Raw genomic sequence first — 18,521 nt, 5'->3', positions numbered from 1 at the left:
CACTCCTCACTTATTTCCTTCTCTGTGGGGAAATGCTTCTGTGCAGCTCATAGGTAGTCTATAACAGAAAATGTTGCAAATGTTTAGTAGGTCAGGCAGCATCCAAGTCCCACCTGTTGAATATTTGCAGCATTTTTTGTTCAGATTTCAGGCTTCCTGCAGTATTTTGCCTGTGTAAAACCATTTCTCCTCCTCTCTGCGCAGCTTTTTTAAAAAAAACAATTCTCTTAAATCTGGGCCCCCTGATTACCAGCCCTCCAGACAGCAGAAACAGTTTCTCCTTATTTATTCCATCAAAGCCCCCTAGTTCACTCTATGTGCTAAAATCATAACAAACTGCAATTACATAGCCAGCATCTTCAATGTTTGACAAGTTGGCTCTAGTTTCTTTACTTCTCAGCAATGAAAAATTTCAACTCAGGTAAAATCTCTCTCTGTGCATTAGCTAAAAGACTTTCCAAGAACCATATGAGCTCCCCCAACCGTCTATTCTCTGGCAGACATGGCCTAATGCATTATTAGAGCAGACAGAATTGAACTGAGTGAAATAAATGGAAATACTGATTGAAAAGATTGACTGGAAAGCATAAGTGGCAAACTGATTGCTAAATTACAGTTTGTTCCCAATGCAATTGTTATAGAACCTGGCACTAAAAATCCATCAAAACATGAAGCTTGAATGGGAAAATACAGAATGTGTTGTGGCATGGAGCCAGACACATCAGGAGAGGCCAATTTCAATCTCTGGTCCTTATTGTTAGCTCTACGCCAGGTTAAGGAGGCAAAAAGATAGAGTCCAGATTCCAGGCGGAATTTAGAAAATTCAGAGGGGAAGTGATAAAAATACAAAAGAGAAACAAAGAAAGAGTATGAGTAGAGGCTGGCAGTCAACATAAAAGAGAATCCAAAAGACATCTCTAGGCACATAAAAAGGTAGTAAGAGGAAGAGTGGACCCAATTAGGGGATCAAAAAGGGGATTGGAGGAAGAGGGCATCGTTGAGATACTAAATGAGTACTTTGCATCTCTCTTCACCAAGGAAGAAGATGCTGCCAAAGGCACAGTGAAAGAGGAGGTGGTTGAGACACTGGATGGGCTAAAAATCGATAAAGAGGCGATATTAGAAAGGTTGTCTGTGCTTAACGTCACCAGGATCAAATAAGATGTATCCAATGATACTGAGGGACAGAGGAGGCTGATGAAGGCAATGGGGTTGAAGTGGTGTTTGTGGACCTTCAAAAGGCATTTGATAAAGTGCCACATTGCAGGCTCATCAGCAAAGTTAAAGCCTGTGTAATAAAAGGGACTGCATGGATATGAAGATAGCTGAGTGGCAGGAAACAGAGAGTAGGGTTGTTTTTCGGACTGAAGGAAGGTACGTAGTGGGATTCCCCGGGTTCATTGTCTACCTTGAACCATTCAGCCTGTCGAGCATGCACCAGCTTTCTGCAAGAGCAATTCAGCTCGTCCCACTACCCCCACTTTTTGATCGTAGCCCTGTAATTTTTTTTTCTTCAGGTGCTCATCCAATTTCATTTTGAAAGCCACAATTGACCCTGCCTCCACCACTTTCTCAGGCAGTGCATTCCAGATCCTAACCACTCACTGTGTAGAAATAATTTTCCTCATGTCGCCATTGCTTCTTTTGCCAATTACCTTAAATCTGTGTCCTCTTGTTCTTGATCCTTCCACCAGTGGGAACAGTTTCTTCATATCTACTCTGCCTAGTCCCCTCATGATTTTGAACACCTCAATCTAATCTCCTTTCAACCTTCTCTTCTCCAAAAACAACAGTCCCAGCTTTTCTAATCTAGCCACACAACTGAAGTCCCTCATCCCTTTAAGCTATTCTCATGAATCTTTTCTTCACCCTCTTTAAAGCCTTCACATCCTTCCCGAGTGTGTGCCTAGAATTAGACACAACACTCCACTTTAGGCTGAACCAGTGCGTATTAAGGTTCACCATGACCTCCTTGCTTTGTACTATATGGCTCTTCATTCCTGGGTCGAGAGAACTCCCAGCTCCACAAACCCCGTTCAGGAGAAAGAGCCCCAGACGATCAGATTTTCATTCTACAGGGATGGGTGTTAACGGGAGTTAGGCCCGCCGACCCTGAAAACAATTCAACGGCAGCACAGGGGTTACCGGTTGCAGAGGCGGGCTAGTCGAAAGCCCGGCCTTGGTGGTCCAACACTTTGCCCTAACTGCAAAAATAACACTAAAACACCAAAAGCCCTCTAGCCCTCACCCCACACACACTTCCCATGCCCCATCCAAGCAGCCCATGCCACCTCATGCCCTCCACCAACCCATATGGCCCTTTATAGCCCCTATGCTAACTTAGTGTCAACTCATGCCAACCCATGCCCCCACCACCCTTTGCCATTATGCACTCCACCCCATCTCATCCAGTAGCACCCAGGGCAGACCTCAGGACCCATGTTGAGGGGAAATAAAATAAAGTTCTCAGTGTCTACTGATGAATTTGTTATTTAAAGAAAAACTCTCATTGATAAAAACCCACTCATTACATTTAAATTCCTTCAACCACTTAATCTGTTATAACAACATGCAATTGTATTCACAGTCCCACATCAAAGACTTTATAAGCACTTGAAGCTGCCAATCAAACTGTGAACCAACAGGCATCCCACTTTGATGAGGATAGGTTGTGAAATCAATCATGCAGCACCATTTATATAGTAATAGCCCTCAGGCTTATGTTGCCAGACAGAGTGACATAATAAGCACTGTTTTGTTTTAAATCTGCAGATTTTTTTAAAATTTAAAGGCCAGAAGATTTAAATCCCTTGACAGCGTGAAAGTTCTAATGAGCTTTCACAGCTCCCTTGACAGTTCCAATCAACTTGACAGTTGCAATGAGTTTATCCACTTTTTACACACGCCCATGTCTACTTTTAACAATCCCAAAGGGCATCTGACCTCTCCCAAAGGTGTCCCTGTACCTATCGAAAAGGGTACCCTACCTCCGCAAAGATCCACTAATTTTAGATTTTCTCCTGATAGGTACAAAGTGCATAAATTGAGTTTTGGACATCCCACTAGCGAAAATCGGATCTGACTGTAGGCAGTTGCACTTTAACATGTGCAGCTGCCTGCATACAATGTATAACCTGCCCTGTTCCTCTACTCCCTCCCCCACTGGTAAAAATGGTGGGTGCCAGATTCAGGGGTGGGGCTTCCAGAATCAAGCACAAATGGATAAGCTGGAGATCCTGTCCCTCGTGCAAAAAGTCAGGCCTATGCCTCTATTTATAAAGCCCAGGGTCCTGTATGCCTTTGATCGTTTTTTCAATCTGCTCTGTCACCTTCAACAATTTGTGCACATTTATCCCCAGCTTTCTGTTCCCTGCACTCCTTTCACTCCCTTATTTTATATTGTCTCCCTTGCTCTTCGTACCAAAATTTATCACTTCACACTTCTCTGCATTAGACTTCATCTGCCACGTGTCCGCACATTCCACCAGCCTGACTACATCCTCTCAGAAGTTTATCATTATCCTCCTCACAGTTCACAACACTTCCAAGTTTTGCGTCATCTGCAAATTTTGGAACTGTGCCCTGTATATCCAAGTCTAACTCGTTAATATATAACAGGAAAAGCAGTGGCTCCAGTACTGACCCCTGGGGAACACCAACTGCATACCTCCCTCCAGTCAGAAGTACAACTTTTTATCAATATTTTCTGTTTTCCATCACTCAGCCAAATTCCTATCCATTCTGCTATTATTCCTTTATTCCATGAGCCTTAAGTTTTCTCACAAGTCTGTCGTGCGGCCCTTTATCAAATGCCTTTTAGGAGTCCATGTACACCACATCAACAGCATCAACCCCCTTTGTTACCTCTTCAAAAAACTTGATCAAATTAGTTAAACACAATTTTCCCTTAATAATCAATGCTGTATTTCCTTCATTAACCCGCTTTTGTCCATGTGACTATTAATTTTGTCCCAAATTGTTGGGCCATAACTTCCGAAGTGTGCTGGCCCGCAGGAATTAGAAGAAATAAACATATGCTTAACTGGTCTTGAAAATTATGCCAATCCTTCTATTCGCTGGAGATGCTTGGGGCCTGCAGGCCCCAGCAAAGTCTAGCTCAGCTTATTCAAGCACTTGCCGCCATAAAGATGTTAAGCTTAAAGGGCCAGGGAAATGGGCAGGCCGGGGTTCCAGGTTTTTGGGGGGTGAAATCGGAGGTTGTTGGTGGGGGGCGGGGGAGAGAAAATCGAAGGTCGGGGGTTGGGCAGGTCGGGGAGTTGGGGGGAGTCCCGTGGGGCTGGTCTGGGTCTTCACAATGTATACCCAGAAGTTAGAAGAGGTTTTAATTCTCCTAACTTTTCTGAGTAATTATTGGTATAACCCCAGCGGAACCATCTGAAGTTTGCAATTTAAACCGCATTTTCAGATGGTTCCCAGCTCAGCTTCTGGGCAATTGCCATGCAAGCCCTTACATGGGAACGTACCAGAGGGATTCCCCAGTGCATCATAGGGGTATCCCCCAAATTGGATGCCGGGGAGCTCGGAGGTTATGGGCCTATGTTTCTCGAAGCTTCCCCACTACTGAAGTTAAACTGACTGGCTTATACTTGTTGGGCTTATCTTTACAGCCCCTTTTGAACAAGGGTGTAACATTTGCAATTCTTCAGTCCTCTGGCACTACCCCTATATCTAAGGAGGATTGGAAGATTATGGTCAATGCTTCTGCAATTTCCACCCTTATCTCCCTCAGGATTCTCGGATGCAACCCATCTGTTCTAGTGACTTACTAACTTTAAGTACAACCAGACTTTCTAATAATTCCTCCTTATCAATTTTTAGCCCATTCACTATCTTAATTACATCCTCCCTCAATCTGATTTTGACAGCAACTTCTTCCTTGGCAATGATACATTAAGTACCTGAGCCATGCCCTCTGTTTCCTTGTACACATCTCTTTTTTGGTCCCTAATCCACCCCACCTCTCCTCTTCCTACCCTTTTGCTATTTACATGCCAATAAGACTTTTAGGTTCCCCTTTATGTTTGCTGCCAGTCCCTTCTCATTCTTTCTCTTTGGCTCTTGTTTCCTTTGCCTCTGAATTTTCTATATTCAGCCTAGTTCTCACTTGTATTTTCAAACTGGTTTCTGTCACATTCACCCTTTTACTGCTGCATCTTACTCAATCTCCTTCGTCATCAAGGGATCTCTGTCTTTTTTGCTCTACCTTTTCCCCCCATGGGAGTATACCTTGACTATACCCAAGCCACCTCCCCTTTAAAGGCAGTGCATTATTTTATAATAGTTTTGCCTGCCAATTTTTCATTCCGCTCTTATCAAGTCCATTCTCAAACCAATGAAATTAGCTCTCCTCCAATTAAGTATTTTTACTCTAGATTGCTTCTTGTCTTTTCCCATGGCTAATCTAAACCTTATGATACAATGATCACTGTTCCCTAAATGCTCCCCAACTGATACTTGACCCACCTCGTTCCCCAGAAACAGATCCAGTAACTTAGCTACTTTTTGATTTCTGCAGGGAGTGTGTGGCAGGTGCTGAAGTGTTTTTTGCTGTCTTCAAGGCTTCTGCACAAACCAGCTACTCCAAGCCATGTGGGTGTAGTAAGCATTCCGCTTGCAATATAGCCTGACCTGGAGAATGGACGAAAACCAATCACACAATACGATAGCCACAAGTAGGAGAGATCTTGTGCTAACTTCTCATGAGTGATAATATGGGAAATTTATTATCTGCAATAGATCAGAGGAAGTGTCATGTTACATATTTACACCACGCCTGGATGTCAAATTTACATTTCTAACCCTTCAGTCTCCCCAGCAGGTCTTGCGGCACATTGGTAGTGTTCCTACCTCCGGGTCAGAAGCTCCAGGTTCAAGTCCACATCAGGACTTGTTGACCATGGAAGAAGAGTTCATGATGCAGTTTAACAGGCTGATAATCAGCCTAGGAACCCTTCCACTACCTCCCCACTATTCCCCAAAGGGGGAGAAAAGTGCATGTAAAATTACGCTAAAAAAGTCCTCCCAGCTCCTGATTTTACCTTAAGATAAAAGCACAAAACTGCGGATGCTGGAAATCCAAAACAAAAACAAACCCAAAATCCACAAACAGGACTGTCCTGGCAGACCGATCATGTCAGCCTGTTCCTGCTCCACGGAACTCATTTCTTGCTATCTTGACTCCATTCTCTCTCCTCTTGTCCAGTCCCCTCCCACCTACATCCGTGATTCCTCTGACAACCTACAAAATATCAACAATTTCCAGTTCCCTGGCCCCAACTGCCTCCTCTTCACCATGGACGTCCAATCAGTCTACACCTCCATCCCCCACCGGGATGGTCTGTTGGCTCTCCGCTTCTTCCTCGAACAGAGGCCCGAACAATCCCCATCTGCCACTACTCTCCTCCGTCTGGCTGAATTTGTTCTCACACTGAACAATTTCTCCTTAAATTCCTCTCACTTCCTCCAAATAAAAGGTGTGGCTATGGGTACCCGCATGGGCCCCAGCTATGCCTGTCTCTTTATAGGATATGTGGAACATTCCTTGTTCCAGTCCTACTCCGGCCCCCTCCCACAACTCTATCTCCAGTACATTGATGATTACTTCGGTGCTGCTTCATGTTCTCGTCTGGACCTAGAAAAATTTACTAATTTTGCTTCCAATTTCCACCCCTCCATCACTTTCACATGGTCCATCTCTGATACTTCCCTTCCCTTCCTTGGCCTCTCTGTCTCAATTTCTGGTGATAGGCTGTCCACCAATATCCATTTCAAGCCTACCGACTCCTACAACTACCTCGACTACAGCTCCTCACACCCCGCTTCCTGTAAGGACTCCATCCCATTCTCTCAGTTCCCTCACCTCCGTTGCATCTGTTCTGATGATGCCACTTTCAAAAACAGTTCCTCTGACATGTCTTCCTTCTTCCTTAACCGAGGTTTTCCACCCATGGTGGTTGACAGGGCCCTCAACCGTGTCCGGCCCATCTCCCGCACATCCGCCCTCACACCTTCCTCTCCCTCCCAGAAACATGATAGGGTTCCCCTTGTCCTCACTTATCACCCCACCAGCCTCCGCATTCAAAGGTACATCCTCCGCCATTTCTGCCAACTCCAGCATGATGCCACCACCAAACACATCTTCCCTTCACCCTCCCCGGTGGCACTCCGCAGGGATCGTTCCCTCCGGGACACCCTGGTCCACTCCTCCATCACCCCCTACACCTCAAACCCCTCCCACAGCACCTTCCCATGCAACCACAGAAGGTGCAACACCTGCCCATTTACTTCCCCTCTCCTCACCGTCCAAGGGCCCAAACACTCCTTTCAAGTGAAGCAGCATTTCACTTGCACTTCCCTCAATTTAGTCTACTGCATTCGTTGCTCCCAATGCGGTTTCCTCTACATTGGAGAGACCAAACGCAGACTGGGTGACCGCTTTGCAGAACACCTTCGGTCTGTCCGCAAGCATTACCCAGACCTCCCTGTCGCTTGCCATTTCAACACTCCACCCTGCTCTCATGCCCACATGTCCGTCCTTGGCCTGCTGCATTGTTCCAGTGACGCTCAACGCAAACTGGAGGAGCAGCACCTCATCTTCCGACTAGGCACTTTACAGCCTTCCGGACTGAATATTGAGTTCAACAATTTTAGATTATGAACTCTCTCCTCCATCCCCACCCACTTTCCGATCCCCCCCCTTTTTTTCCAATAATCTATATAGATTTTTCTTTTCCCACCTATTTCCATTATTTTTAAATTTATTTCCATCCATTGTTTTATCTCTACCTTTTAGCCTTTTTCGATTCCTTCTCCCCACCCCACCCCCACTAGGGCTATCTGTACTTTGCTTGTCCTGCTTTCTACCCTTAATTAGCACATTCCTTAGATAACATCACCACCTTCAACACCTCTTTGTCCTTTTGTCTGTGACATCTTTTGGTTATCTCCACCTATCACTGGCCCTCTATCCAGCTCTACTTGTCCCACCCACCCCCCTTAAACCAGCTTATATTTCACCTCTCTTCTATTTTTACTTAGTTCTGTTGAAGGGTCATTCGGACTCGAAACGTTAACTGTGCTCCTCTCCGCAGATGCTGCCAGACCTGCTGAGTTTTTCCAGGTATTTTTGTTTTTGTCCTGATTTTACCTCCTTGGCACTGTAGAGCAACATTCTTACAAGCAAGTGAGAAACTTAGTGGCACAGGCATTGTCATCTTAAATTTACTCACTGGTTCAGCTCAACTAAAATGCGCCAAAGCATGGAGTCTGGCAGCACCCCTTTCAATAACCCAGCACAGTCTCCAATTCACATCTTGGACAATGGGACGTGTTTGTAAAGATATTCAGTGGTCAAAAGGCTTCAGTTATTTGGCAAGTCAAAAAGAAAAAGTCAACAAAATTCCTATGGAGAGCATCCAAGCAAGAAAACCATGTAATCATCATCACCAACAACAAAATGCTGGGAAAACTAAAGCCATTATCTTTGGTGCCCCGCAGTAAACTCCATTCCCTGCCCATCGGTTCCATCTCTGGCAATTGTCTTAAGCTGAGAAAGATCACATGCAGGTGCGGTATTGACCCTGAGATGAGTTTCCAACCATATAACCGCACCATCACAAAGACTGCCTATTTCCATCTCCATCACATCCCTCGACTTTGCCCCTGTTTCAGCTCACCTTCTGCTGAAACCCTCATCCAGGTCCTTGTTCCCTCTTGACCTAATTATTCCAATTCACTTCTGGCCAGCCTCCTAACTTCCACTCTACATAAACTGGAACTCATCCAAAACTCTGCTACCTGTATCTTACCTCACTCCAAATCTCATCCACCCATCACCTCGGCACTCGCTGACTTCAATGGCTCCCTATCCAACAATGTCTCAATTTTAAAATCATCATCTTTGTTTTCAAATTCCTCCATGGGCTCTCCCCTCCCTATCTCTGTACTCTCCTCCAGCCCCACAACCCTCAGAGATATCACGTTCCTCTCATTCTAGCCTCTTGTGCATTCCTGATTTTAATTGCTCTACACTGGTGGCTTTCAGCTGCTTTGGCCCAAAGCACTGAATTTCCTCCCTAAACCCCCATCTCTTTTTCCAAAGGTGCTCCTAAAAACCTACTTCCTCAAACAAGTATTTGGTTATCTGTCCCATATCTACTTCAGTGGCTCAGTGTCAAAAACTTTTTTATTGATATTGCTCTTGTTAAACGTCTGGAGGTGTTTTAATATTAAGTGTGCTATATAAACGAAAGTTGGTCATTTTTTCCTCCTAAAACTATGCAAATGGTCCTCAGTAATTTGGGGAAACCACTCACCTCTTGACAAAATCGGGTCGTTGGACCATCTTCAGCAGGTTCTGCAAATTCTGTCCACGGCAACTTTTCTCTGGTGCAGAAGGCAAAGGGCATAGCTACAAAAAGAAACATTGCAATGATTTACTCAAAGGACTACAACTCAGCACTGCTCCAAATGGGTGCTCAAAAAGATGCTTGCGATAGGCCAGTGTCGCGGGGAGCGGAGTGCCTCGGGCGGGGCTGGGGGAGCGGGTGCCTTGGGCGGACGTTGGGGGGGGCGGGGGGGGGGGGGGGCGGGACACCTCGGGCGGGCGTGGCGGGGCGCCTCAGGCAGGCGCAGGGGGGCGGGGCGGGCTTACTAATTCAAACATAAAACGAAGTCTGGCATAATCACATAATGATACAATTCTTTGGTAAGCTATCCAATTAGTCCCGTTCTCCTGCTCCTTCCCCAGTGTCTTATAAATTGGGCCCCCATCAGGTTATCTATCCAATTCCCTTTTCAATCTCCCTCCATGAAAGGCAACAAATTATATTGGTATAGCACCTTTAGAGTAATGGGTGAATGGGCATGAAAGTGCCATTGGTTGGCATAGAGGCTGTGAAGGACCATGGTGGGATGGATGGAGGGGCATAGGTTGGCAAGGAGGGGGATCATGGGTAAGGCCTTTTGATCTTACCTTTCAAAAGGTTTCCTCATTCAGACTATGGTTCATGACACCTTTGAGGGACTGTGAACAACAAGTCTTTCAAACCTGGCCTGACTCCATGAAAACTGTGAGGGACTAGGAGATGCCAGATGACATGGAGCCAGCCGGGTCAGGAATGCAGGGTGCTCTACACCACGCTTATCCAGCGCTGACAAAAAAATTGGGGGGTGCCAGGAATGGGGCCAGGAAACCTGGCATCGGGTCCTGTCCACCATATTTTAAGGTTTGCGGAATCTCCCCTATTGTGAAAATCCAGTCCTATATCTTCAGTCATTCAGAGACCTCTGTACCCAAATCATCTCCTGTTTAAAAGCCTCCCATTATTCCATGATTGTCTTGCCTACCAATTTTTCATTCAAATGCACATGGACCAGATCTCTTTTCAACTCACTGAAGTTAGCCATCTGCCAATCAAGTACCTTTATCCTTGACTGTACCGTACCCTCCTCCATAACTATTCTAAAGCTGATGAGCACTTGGCACGTCATAACATTCAAGGCTATGGGTCAAGTGCTGGTAAATGGGGTTAGATAGGTAGGTCAGGTGTTTCTCATGTGTCGGCTAGACTTGATGGGCCAAAGGGCCTCTTCTGCACTGTGATTCTGATGAGATCGTGATCACTATTCCTCAAATGCTCTCCCACTGAAACATGCTTCACTTGCCTCATTTCATTCCCCAGAACCAGATCCAGCTCAGCCTCCATCCTCACTGATCAGGAAAGTTTTTCTGTGCATATTTCAGGAATTCCTCTGTTTTTGCCCTTTACACTGTTACTATCCATATCTTTTAAGGCAATCAAAGCACCCCCATTATTACAATGCTGCAAATCTTACATCCTCCTGTAATTTGTCTGCAAATTTACTCCTCTACATCTTTCCCACTAATTTGGTGGCCTAAAATATACACCCAACAGTTTAATAGTTTCTCCATTGTTCCTTCATTCTAATCAAATAGGTTCTCTCTTTGACCCCTCAACTACATCATCATCTCCAGTGCGATATAGGTTTATTTGACCAATGCTGCTGACACCCCCTCCCTTCCTTATCATTCCTGAACTTGTAGCCGTAATATAAAATCCATAATCTTGCTTTTTTGAGCTAAGTCCCTATGATTGCTACTATATCATAGTCCCAATCGGTGACTCATACCTGCAGCTCCCCAACCTTGTTTACCAAGCTGCACGCATTTACACACATGATCTCCAAACCCATCTTAAACTGTCTCAAATTTCCCCCTTGTCTGATCCCTCCTATTTATAAACTATTTTTTATTCTGGTGCTAATTGTCTCTCCCAGTTCTGCGTGTACCAGATTTTCCCCCTCTAATGCTTCATCCAGGTGCTAAACCTACCCTCACTGGTATTCAACACTGAAAACTGGAGTACCACACTCCAGGGGGATTTCTGAACTGTATCTGTCTCTTTATACTCTGCTGATGGCCACCCACTCACCATCCTTCTCAACACTCTGCAGGATGATCACCTCCTGGAATGTGCGCTCCAAGAAATTCTCAGCCTCCCATGTGCCCCGCAATAACTCCAGCTACTCCTCAATCTCAAACACTGAGACTGAATTCGAGCAACTAAAGGGACTGTCTACACATGGAGTTATCCAGGTTACGAGGAGCGTCCTGGAATTCCCACATGGCACAGGAATTGCAGCCAATGGGTCACAGCTGTTTCATCAAATCTATCTACTTAAGATATATTCTTAGTTTAATATACTAAATTACTCCTCATTATTTATGTATACCAAATTTGTTAATGCAATTGGATCCCTTTAACATTGTAGCCTCTAATTAGTTAATCTTAATCCCTTCTGAGCGAATTATTTTCTGCTCATTTATATATTTACTGTTGTCCCTTGGTTTAAATTACTGAACTTTCTGACTCATAGGGCAACATGTGACCAGAGGCAAGTTGACACTTGGGAGCGGTTTTATAAACACGAGGGAAGAAGGAATGGGGCGCTTCACCTTCATGGAGACAGTATGGGCTGCAGACACTAACTACAGTCAACAGATGGAATATCTAACATGGCTAGTCAACAGGGACAAACGACTTCACAATCTGTCTGTCCTGAGGGAGGATCTCTTGAGTGTGCATCTGGTGGAATTCTAGTATCAGCAGAAAAATCCCAGTTTGCAAGCACACTATTACTGAAATGTGCACCTGGGATGCTGTGTCCTTCAGATCGAGGAATACCCCTTAAAACTACAAACTGAGTGAACAGAAAGAACAGAACTTGTACTATCTCAGGACCTCATGATGTCCCAAAGCATTTTACAGCCAATGAAATACTTCGATCACTGTTGTAGAAACAAAGCAGCCAATTTGCACACAATTCTAACACACAAAAAAATGAGATAATGACCAGATAATCTGTTGTTTGAGGGATAGATATTGGCCAGGAGACTGAGGAGAACTCCCCTGCTCTTCAAATAGTGCTATGAAATCATTTACAGCCATCTGAGTGGGCAGACTGGGCCTCAGTCTCATCTGAAAGATAGCGCCTCTGACAGTGCAGCACTCCCTCAGTGCTGCATTGGAGCATCAGTCAAGATTACATGCTCTAGTCTTGAGTGAGACTTGAATTTACAACCTTCTGACCCGAAGGCAAGTGTGATCCCCACTGAGCCACAGCTGACATAGATGTGAAGGCACCTTCGATGGTTTTGAGATTAGCCCTGTGCTACTGAAGACTGGCAGGAAAATGACCATTTGGCAGGCAGATGTTAAGCAAATCTAGCAAATGAATTGCACAAGAGAATTCTTGTGTGTGTTGGGTGAGCACTGGTTTGCATGTTATACTTTACTGGGCACTTGTATGAAGACAGGGTCACTTACTCCAGGCTTCCTGGAGACAGATGATATTCACACCACACATGGCAGCCACTTCCACAATGTCTCCAATTCGTTTCTGAATTGCTGCAACCTGAGGATTTAAAACAAAAGAGAAACAGCCCAGTTACTGTCTGCACAATTAAGGAAAATGTATACTTTAAAAAAGCTGCCATCGTTTCACCCTCGGAGATTGAAGCTCCACCAATTCATTTCTCTTATACCTGTTACTGTTCAAAGGTGATGAAGGAGAACTCTCTAAATGACAAAAGAATGTTAATCTCTGGTTAGTGCCCCATTATTGATATTATGTTCTCGGGAGAACTGTTCCAAAGCTGTGTGGGGCACCATGGTTTCACAAACGGCTGTCATTATTTAGTCAGAAAGAAATTTCACCCCTCCCCCACACAGTGCACACTTGCACTCTCTCTCTATAAACTAAAATCCAATACCAAATACCCAGAATCAAAAGATCAATAGTTCTGAGAATTTTAATGGAGAGTGTCACTTTCAGATGAATTCAGGGGGGTGCAATGAAGAGGATAGATTCTGACGGCCTGTTGCCATTGGTGAAAACAAGGGGTGGCCATACATTTAGGAGTCGGCCCTGACTCAGTGACAGCACCCTTAGCTCTGACAGAAGGGTACAGCTTCAATTCCCATTCCAGCATCTTGAACATATAATCTAGGCTAACGCTGCAGTACAGTACTGACAGAGTGCTGCACTGTTGAAGATGCCATCTTTCCAGAGATGTAGGGAGAGGCAATATATATTAATGGCCCCATATTAAAGAGTGTACAGGGACAGGGGGGTCCTGAGGGTCCCCCCACCCCACCCACACTAGGGTCATCTGCCACTAGCTTGCTTCCCTTAATGTCCCCATTAGCACATCCTTTAGATAATATCACCACCATCAACACCCCTTTGTCTATGACATCTTTGGCAGTCTCTTCTTGGCCTCCACCTATTACTGGTCCCCTATCAAGCTCTCCTGTCCCACCCACTTCTACCAGCTTATATTTCATCTCATTTCTATATGTCTTAGTTCTGACGAAGGGTCAAACGGACTCGAAACATCAACTGTATCCCTCTCAGCAGATGTTGTCAGACCTGCTGAGTTTTTCCAGGTATTTTTGTTTTTGTCCTATGCATAGATCTTTGAAGATGGCTGGACAAATTGAGAGAGTGGTTAGTAAAGCATATGGAATCTCGGGCTTCATAAATAGGGTGACTGAGTACAAAAGCAGGGAGGTTATGCTGAAACTTTATAAAGCTGTGGTTAGGTCCCAGCTAGAATACTATGTCCCGTTCTGGTCACCATACTTTAGGAAGGATGTGAAAGTCCTTGAGAAGGTGCAGAGGAGATTTACCAAAATGGTTCCAGAGATGGGGGATTTTAGTTACAAGGTTAGGTTGGAGAAGCTGGAAAAGTTCTTGGAGATTGAGGGAAAATTTAAAAGAGGTGTACGAGATTATGACAGGTTTAGATGAGGTCGACAAAGTAAAGCTGCTTCGATTCACTGATGGTACAAAGACGAGGTGGGTACATATTTAAGGTTTTGGGCAAGAGATGTAGGGGGAGGATGTGTGAGGAAAAGCTTTTTTTTTTTAAACACTGAGTAGTAATGACCCAGAACTCATTATCTATAGGGGCGGTGAAAGGTGATCTCAAAAGGAAATTGAATAGACCCTTGAAGGATAGAAACTTGCAGGACGACAGTGATAATAGTGGGGAAATGAGGCGGACTGGATTGCACTCCAGAGAGCTGACATGGACTCGATGGGCCAAACAGGCTCCTTCTGTGCTGTAATGATGTTATGACTCTATGTTAAACTGAGGTCCTTCCTGTCCTCACTGGGGAGCACAAAAGATCCCATGGCATTGTTCAAAGACAATGCGGGGAGTTCTCCCGGTCTTCTGGTCAATATTTATCCCCAACCAACACACCAAAAACAGATAACCTGTCATTTGTCTCACTATTGCTTACGGGATCTTCCCGAGTGCAAATGGGCTGTGTGTTTCTCTGCATTATCACAGTGACTATATTTCAAAAGTAAAAACAAAAAACTGCGGATGCTGGAAATCCAAAACAAAAACAGAATTACCTGGAAAAACTCAGCAGGTCTGGCAGCATCGGCGGAGAAGAAGAAGAAAAGAGTTGACGTTTTGAGTCCTCATGACCCTTCAACAGAACTGTTTTATGTCCCAGAGATACCTGTAATCCTGGGTGGGTTCGAAACAAGAGGGATGGAATTTCAGTTGAAATCCACGTGGGGTAAGTCGGAGACGGAGACAGTCACTGAGAAAGGAAATATGGCTGTGAAAGCGGGTTTTAGTAAACACCTTGTCAAACACCAGGAGAGAAATGGAAAGCAATGAAGGTGAACAAGGCAGAAGAGAGATATGGAAATCCTGTCGGAGAGCAGAGCAGTACTTCTTCAAGGTAGGCATTTCTTGAAGAGGAGTGGCAGTCAATTAAACACAGAGATGAAAGGGTTCTGTTGAAGAGTCATGAAGACTCGAAACATCAACTCTTTTCTTCTTCTTCTCCGTCGATGCTGCCAGACCTGCTGAGTTTTTCCAGGTAATTCTGTTTATATTTCAAAAGTACTTCATTGGCAGGGAAGCACTTTGCGTGTCCTCAGTTTGTGAAAGGGGCTGTAGTGATGCATAGATCACAAAATAAATCACAGTTGAGGAAGGCACTTTAGGCCATCTTAATTCATCCAAAGAGTCTGCAAAGGAATGTAAATAAGCTAAGTGAATGGAAAAAAAAAAGGCAAATGGAGTATAATGTGGGAAAATATGAGGATGTTCACTTTGGTGGGAAGAATAGAAACGCAGAATATTATTTAAATGTAGAGAGAATACAGAATGCTGCGGTACAGAGGGATCTGGCTGTCCTTGTACATGAAACACAAAAAATTAGCATGCAGGTACAGCAAGTGAGTAGGAAGACAAATAGAATGTTGGCCTTTATTGCAAGGAGGATGGAGTATAAGAGTAGGGAAGTCTATGAACAGTACATGGTATTGGCCAGACCACACCTGGAGTACTGTGTACAGTTTTGGTCTCCTTACTCAAGGAATGAAATACTACATTGGAAACAGTTCGGAGAAGGTTCACTAGGCTGATTCCTGGGATGAATGGTTTGTCTTATGAGGAAAGGTTGAGCAGGTTGGGCCGACATGCATTGGAGTTTAGACGAATGAGAGGTGATCTTCTTGAAGCATACAAGATCCTGAGGGGCTTGACAAGGCATATGCTGACAGGATGTTTCCCCTCATGGGGGAATCTAGACCTAGGGGACAGTTTCAGAATAATGAGTCTCCCATTTAAGATGGTAATGGGGATGAATTTCTTCTCTCAGAGGGTCATTAGTTTTTGGAATTGTGTTCCCCAGAGAGCAGTGGAGGCTGGGTCACTGAATATGTTCAAGCCTGAGTTAAACAGATTTTTGACCAACAAGAAAGTCAGGGGTTATGGGGGATAGACAGGAAAGTGGAGTTAAGGCCACAATCAGATCAGCCATGATCTTATTGAATGGTGGGGCAGCCTCAAATGGCCCTGTGGCCCACTCTTGCTCCTATTTCTCATGTTCTTCTCTGTAACATTCACCTCAATCAGTCCCTGTGGTAGTGAGGTCCACATTCTTACCACTCTCTGGATAATGAACTTTCTTCTGAATTTCCTATTGGATTTCTTGGTGACTACCTTATATCACAGAATCACACAGTGCAGAAAAGGCCCTTTGGCCCATCGAGTCTGCACCAACACATGAGAAACACTTGACCTACCTACCTAATCCCATTTACCAGCACTTGGCCCATAGCCTTGAATGTTATGACGTGCCAAGTGCTCATCCAGGTACTTTTTAAAAGGATGTGAGGCAACCCGCCTCCACCACCCTCCCAGGCAGCGCATTCCAGGCCATCACCATACCCTGGGTAAAAAAGTTTTTCCTCACACCCCCCTAAACCTCCTGCCCCTCACGTTGAACTTATGTCCCCTTGTGACTGACCCTTCAATTATGGGGAACAGCTGCTCCCTATCCACCCTGTCCATAAGACCATAAGACATAGGAGCAGAAATTAGGCCATTCGGCCCATCGAGTCTGCTCCGCCAGTCAATCATGGCTGATAAGTTTCTCAACCCCATTCTTCCGCCTTCTCCCCGTAACCTTTGATCCCCTTACCAATCAAGAACCTATCTATCTCGGTCTTAAATACACTCAATGACCTGGCCTTCACAGCCTTCTGTGGCAATGAATTCCATAGATTCACCACTCTCTGGCTAAAGAAGTTTCTCCTCATCTCTGTTCTAAAAGGTCTTCCCTTTACTCTGAGGCTGTGCCCTCGGGTCCTAGTCTCTCCTACTAATGGAAACATCTTCCCCACGTCCACTCTATCCAGGCCTTTCAGTATTCTGTAAGTTTCAATCAGATCCTCCCTCATCCTTATAAACTCCATCAAGTATAGACCCAGAGTCCTCAAACGTTCCTCATATGTTAAGCCTTTCATTCCTGGGATCGTTCTTGTGAACCTCCTCTGGACCCTCTCCAGGGCCAGCACATCCTACCTGAGATAGGGGGCCCAAAATTGCTCACAATATTCTGAATATGGTCTGACCAGAGCCTTATAAAGCCTCAGCAGCACATCCCTGTCCATGCCCCTCAATCTTGTACACCTCAATCAGTTCGCCCCTCAGTCTTCTCTGCTTCAATGAAAACAACCCAAGCCTATCCAACCTCTCTTCATAACTTAAATGTTTCATCCCAGGCAACATCCTGGTGAATCTCCTCTGCACCCCCTCCAGTGCAATCACATCCTTCCTATAATGTGGTGACCAGAACTGCACACAGTGCCTCAGCTGTGGCCTCACCAAGGTTCTATACAACTCCAGCATGATCTCCCCACTTTTGTAATCTATGCCTCGATTGATAAAGGCATGTGTCCCATATGCCTTTTTCACCACCCCATTAACATGCCCCTCTGCCTTCAGAGATCTATGGACACACACGCCAAGGTCCCTTTGTTTCTCAGAACTTCCTAGTGTCATGCCATTCATTGAATACTTCCTTGTCAAATTACTCCTTCCAAAGTGTACCACCTCTCAATTTTCAGGGTTAAATTCCATATCAATGGCCTCTAGTCATGCTCTTCCCCAAGTGAAAACACTCCCTCTGTTTACTCTACCAAAGCACTTTCAATTCATGTGCCAATCATGTTCCCACAAATAAAGTGTTCACACTCACAGAATTGTTACAGCGCAGAAGGAGGCCTTTCAGCCCATCGTGTCTGCACCTGCTCTCCGAGTGAGCAACTCACTTACTTCCATTCTCCTGCCTTCTCCCTGTCACTCTGCACATTTTCCTTTTTCAGATGATTGTCTAATTCCCTTTTGAATGCTTCAGTTGAACCTGTCTCCACCACACTCTAAGGCAGTGCATTCCAGACCCTAGCTGTGTGAAAACATTTTTCCTCGTGTCAGTTTTGCTACTTTTAGCAATTACTTTAAATCTGTGCCCTCTCATTCTTGATCCTTTCACCAATGGGAACAGTTTCTCCTAACTACCCTGTCCTGACCCTCCATGAATATCAAATCTCCTCCTTTAAGACGCTCCGTTAAACCTGTCGCAGTATCTCCACCTCTATCT

General features: G+C 44.9%; 1 protein-coding gene across 2 annotated transcripts in view; it reads right to left on the bottom strand.

Moving 5' to 3' along the window:
• Positions 1-18,521, bottom strand: part of upb1 (ureidopropionase, beta) — a 159,016-nt gene that overhangs the window by 119,643 nt on the left and 20,852 nt on the right. For both annotated transcript variants that reach the window (XM_078553794.1, XM_078553795.1), the window contains exons 3-4: positions 12,870-12,957; positions 9,336-9,430 (exon numbers count right to left, since the gene is read on the bottom strand). In XM_078553794.1, coding sequence (XP_078409920.1) covers positions 9,336-9,430; positions 12,870-12,957 — 183 coding nt within the window. The remainder of the gene's footprint in view (positions 1-9,335; positions 9,431-12,869; positions 12,958-18,521) is intronic.

The sequence above is a fragment of the Cetorhinus maximus genome, chromosome 12 (genome assembly GCF_964194155.1).
Source record: "Cetorhinus maximus chromosome 12, sCetMax3.hap1.1, whole genome shotgun sequence".
NCBI classification, from domain to species: domain Eukaryota; kingdom Metazoa; phylum Chordata; class Chondrichthyes; order Lamniformes; family Cetorhinidae; genus Cetorhinus; species Cetorhinus maximus.
The sequence above is the reverse complement of the archived record's forward strand: the minus strand, read 5'-3'. Positions and strand labels throughout refer to the sequence as shown.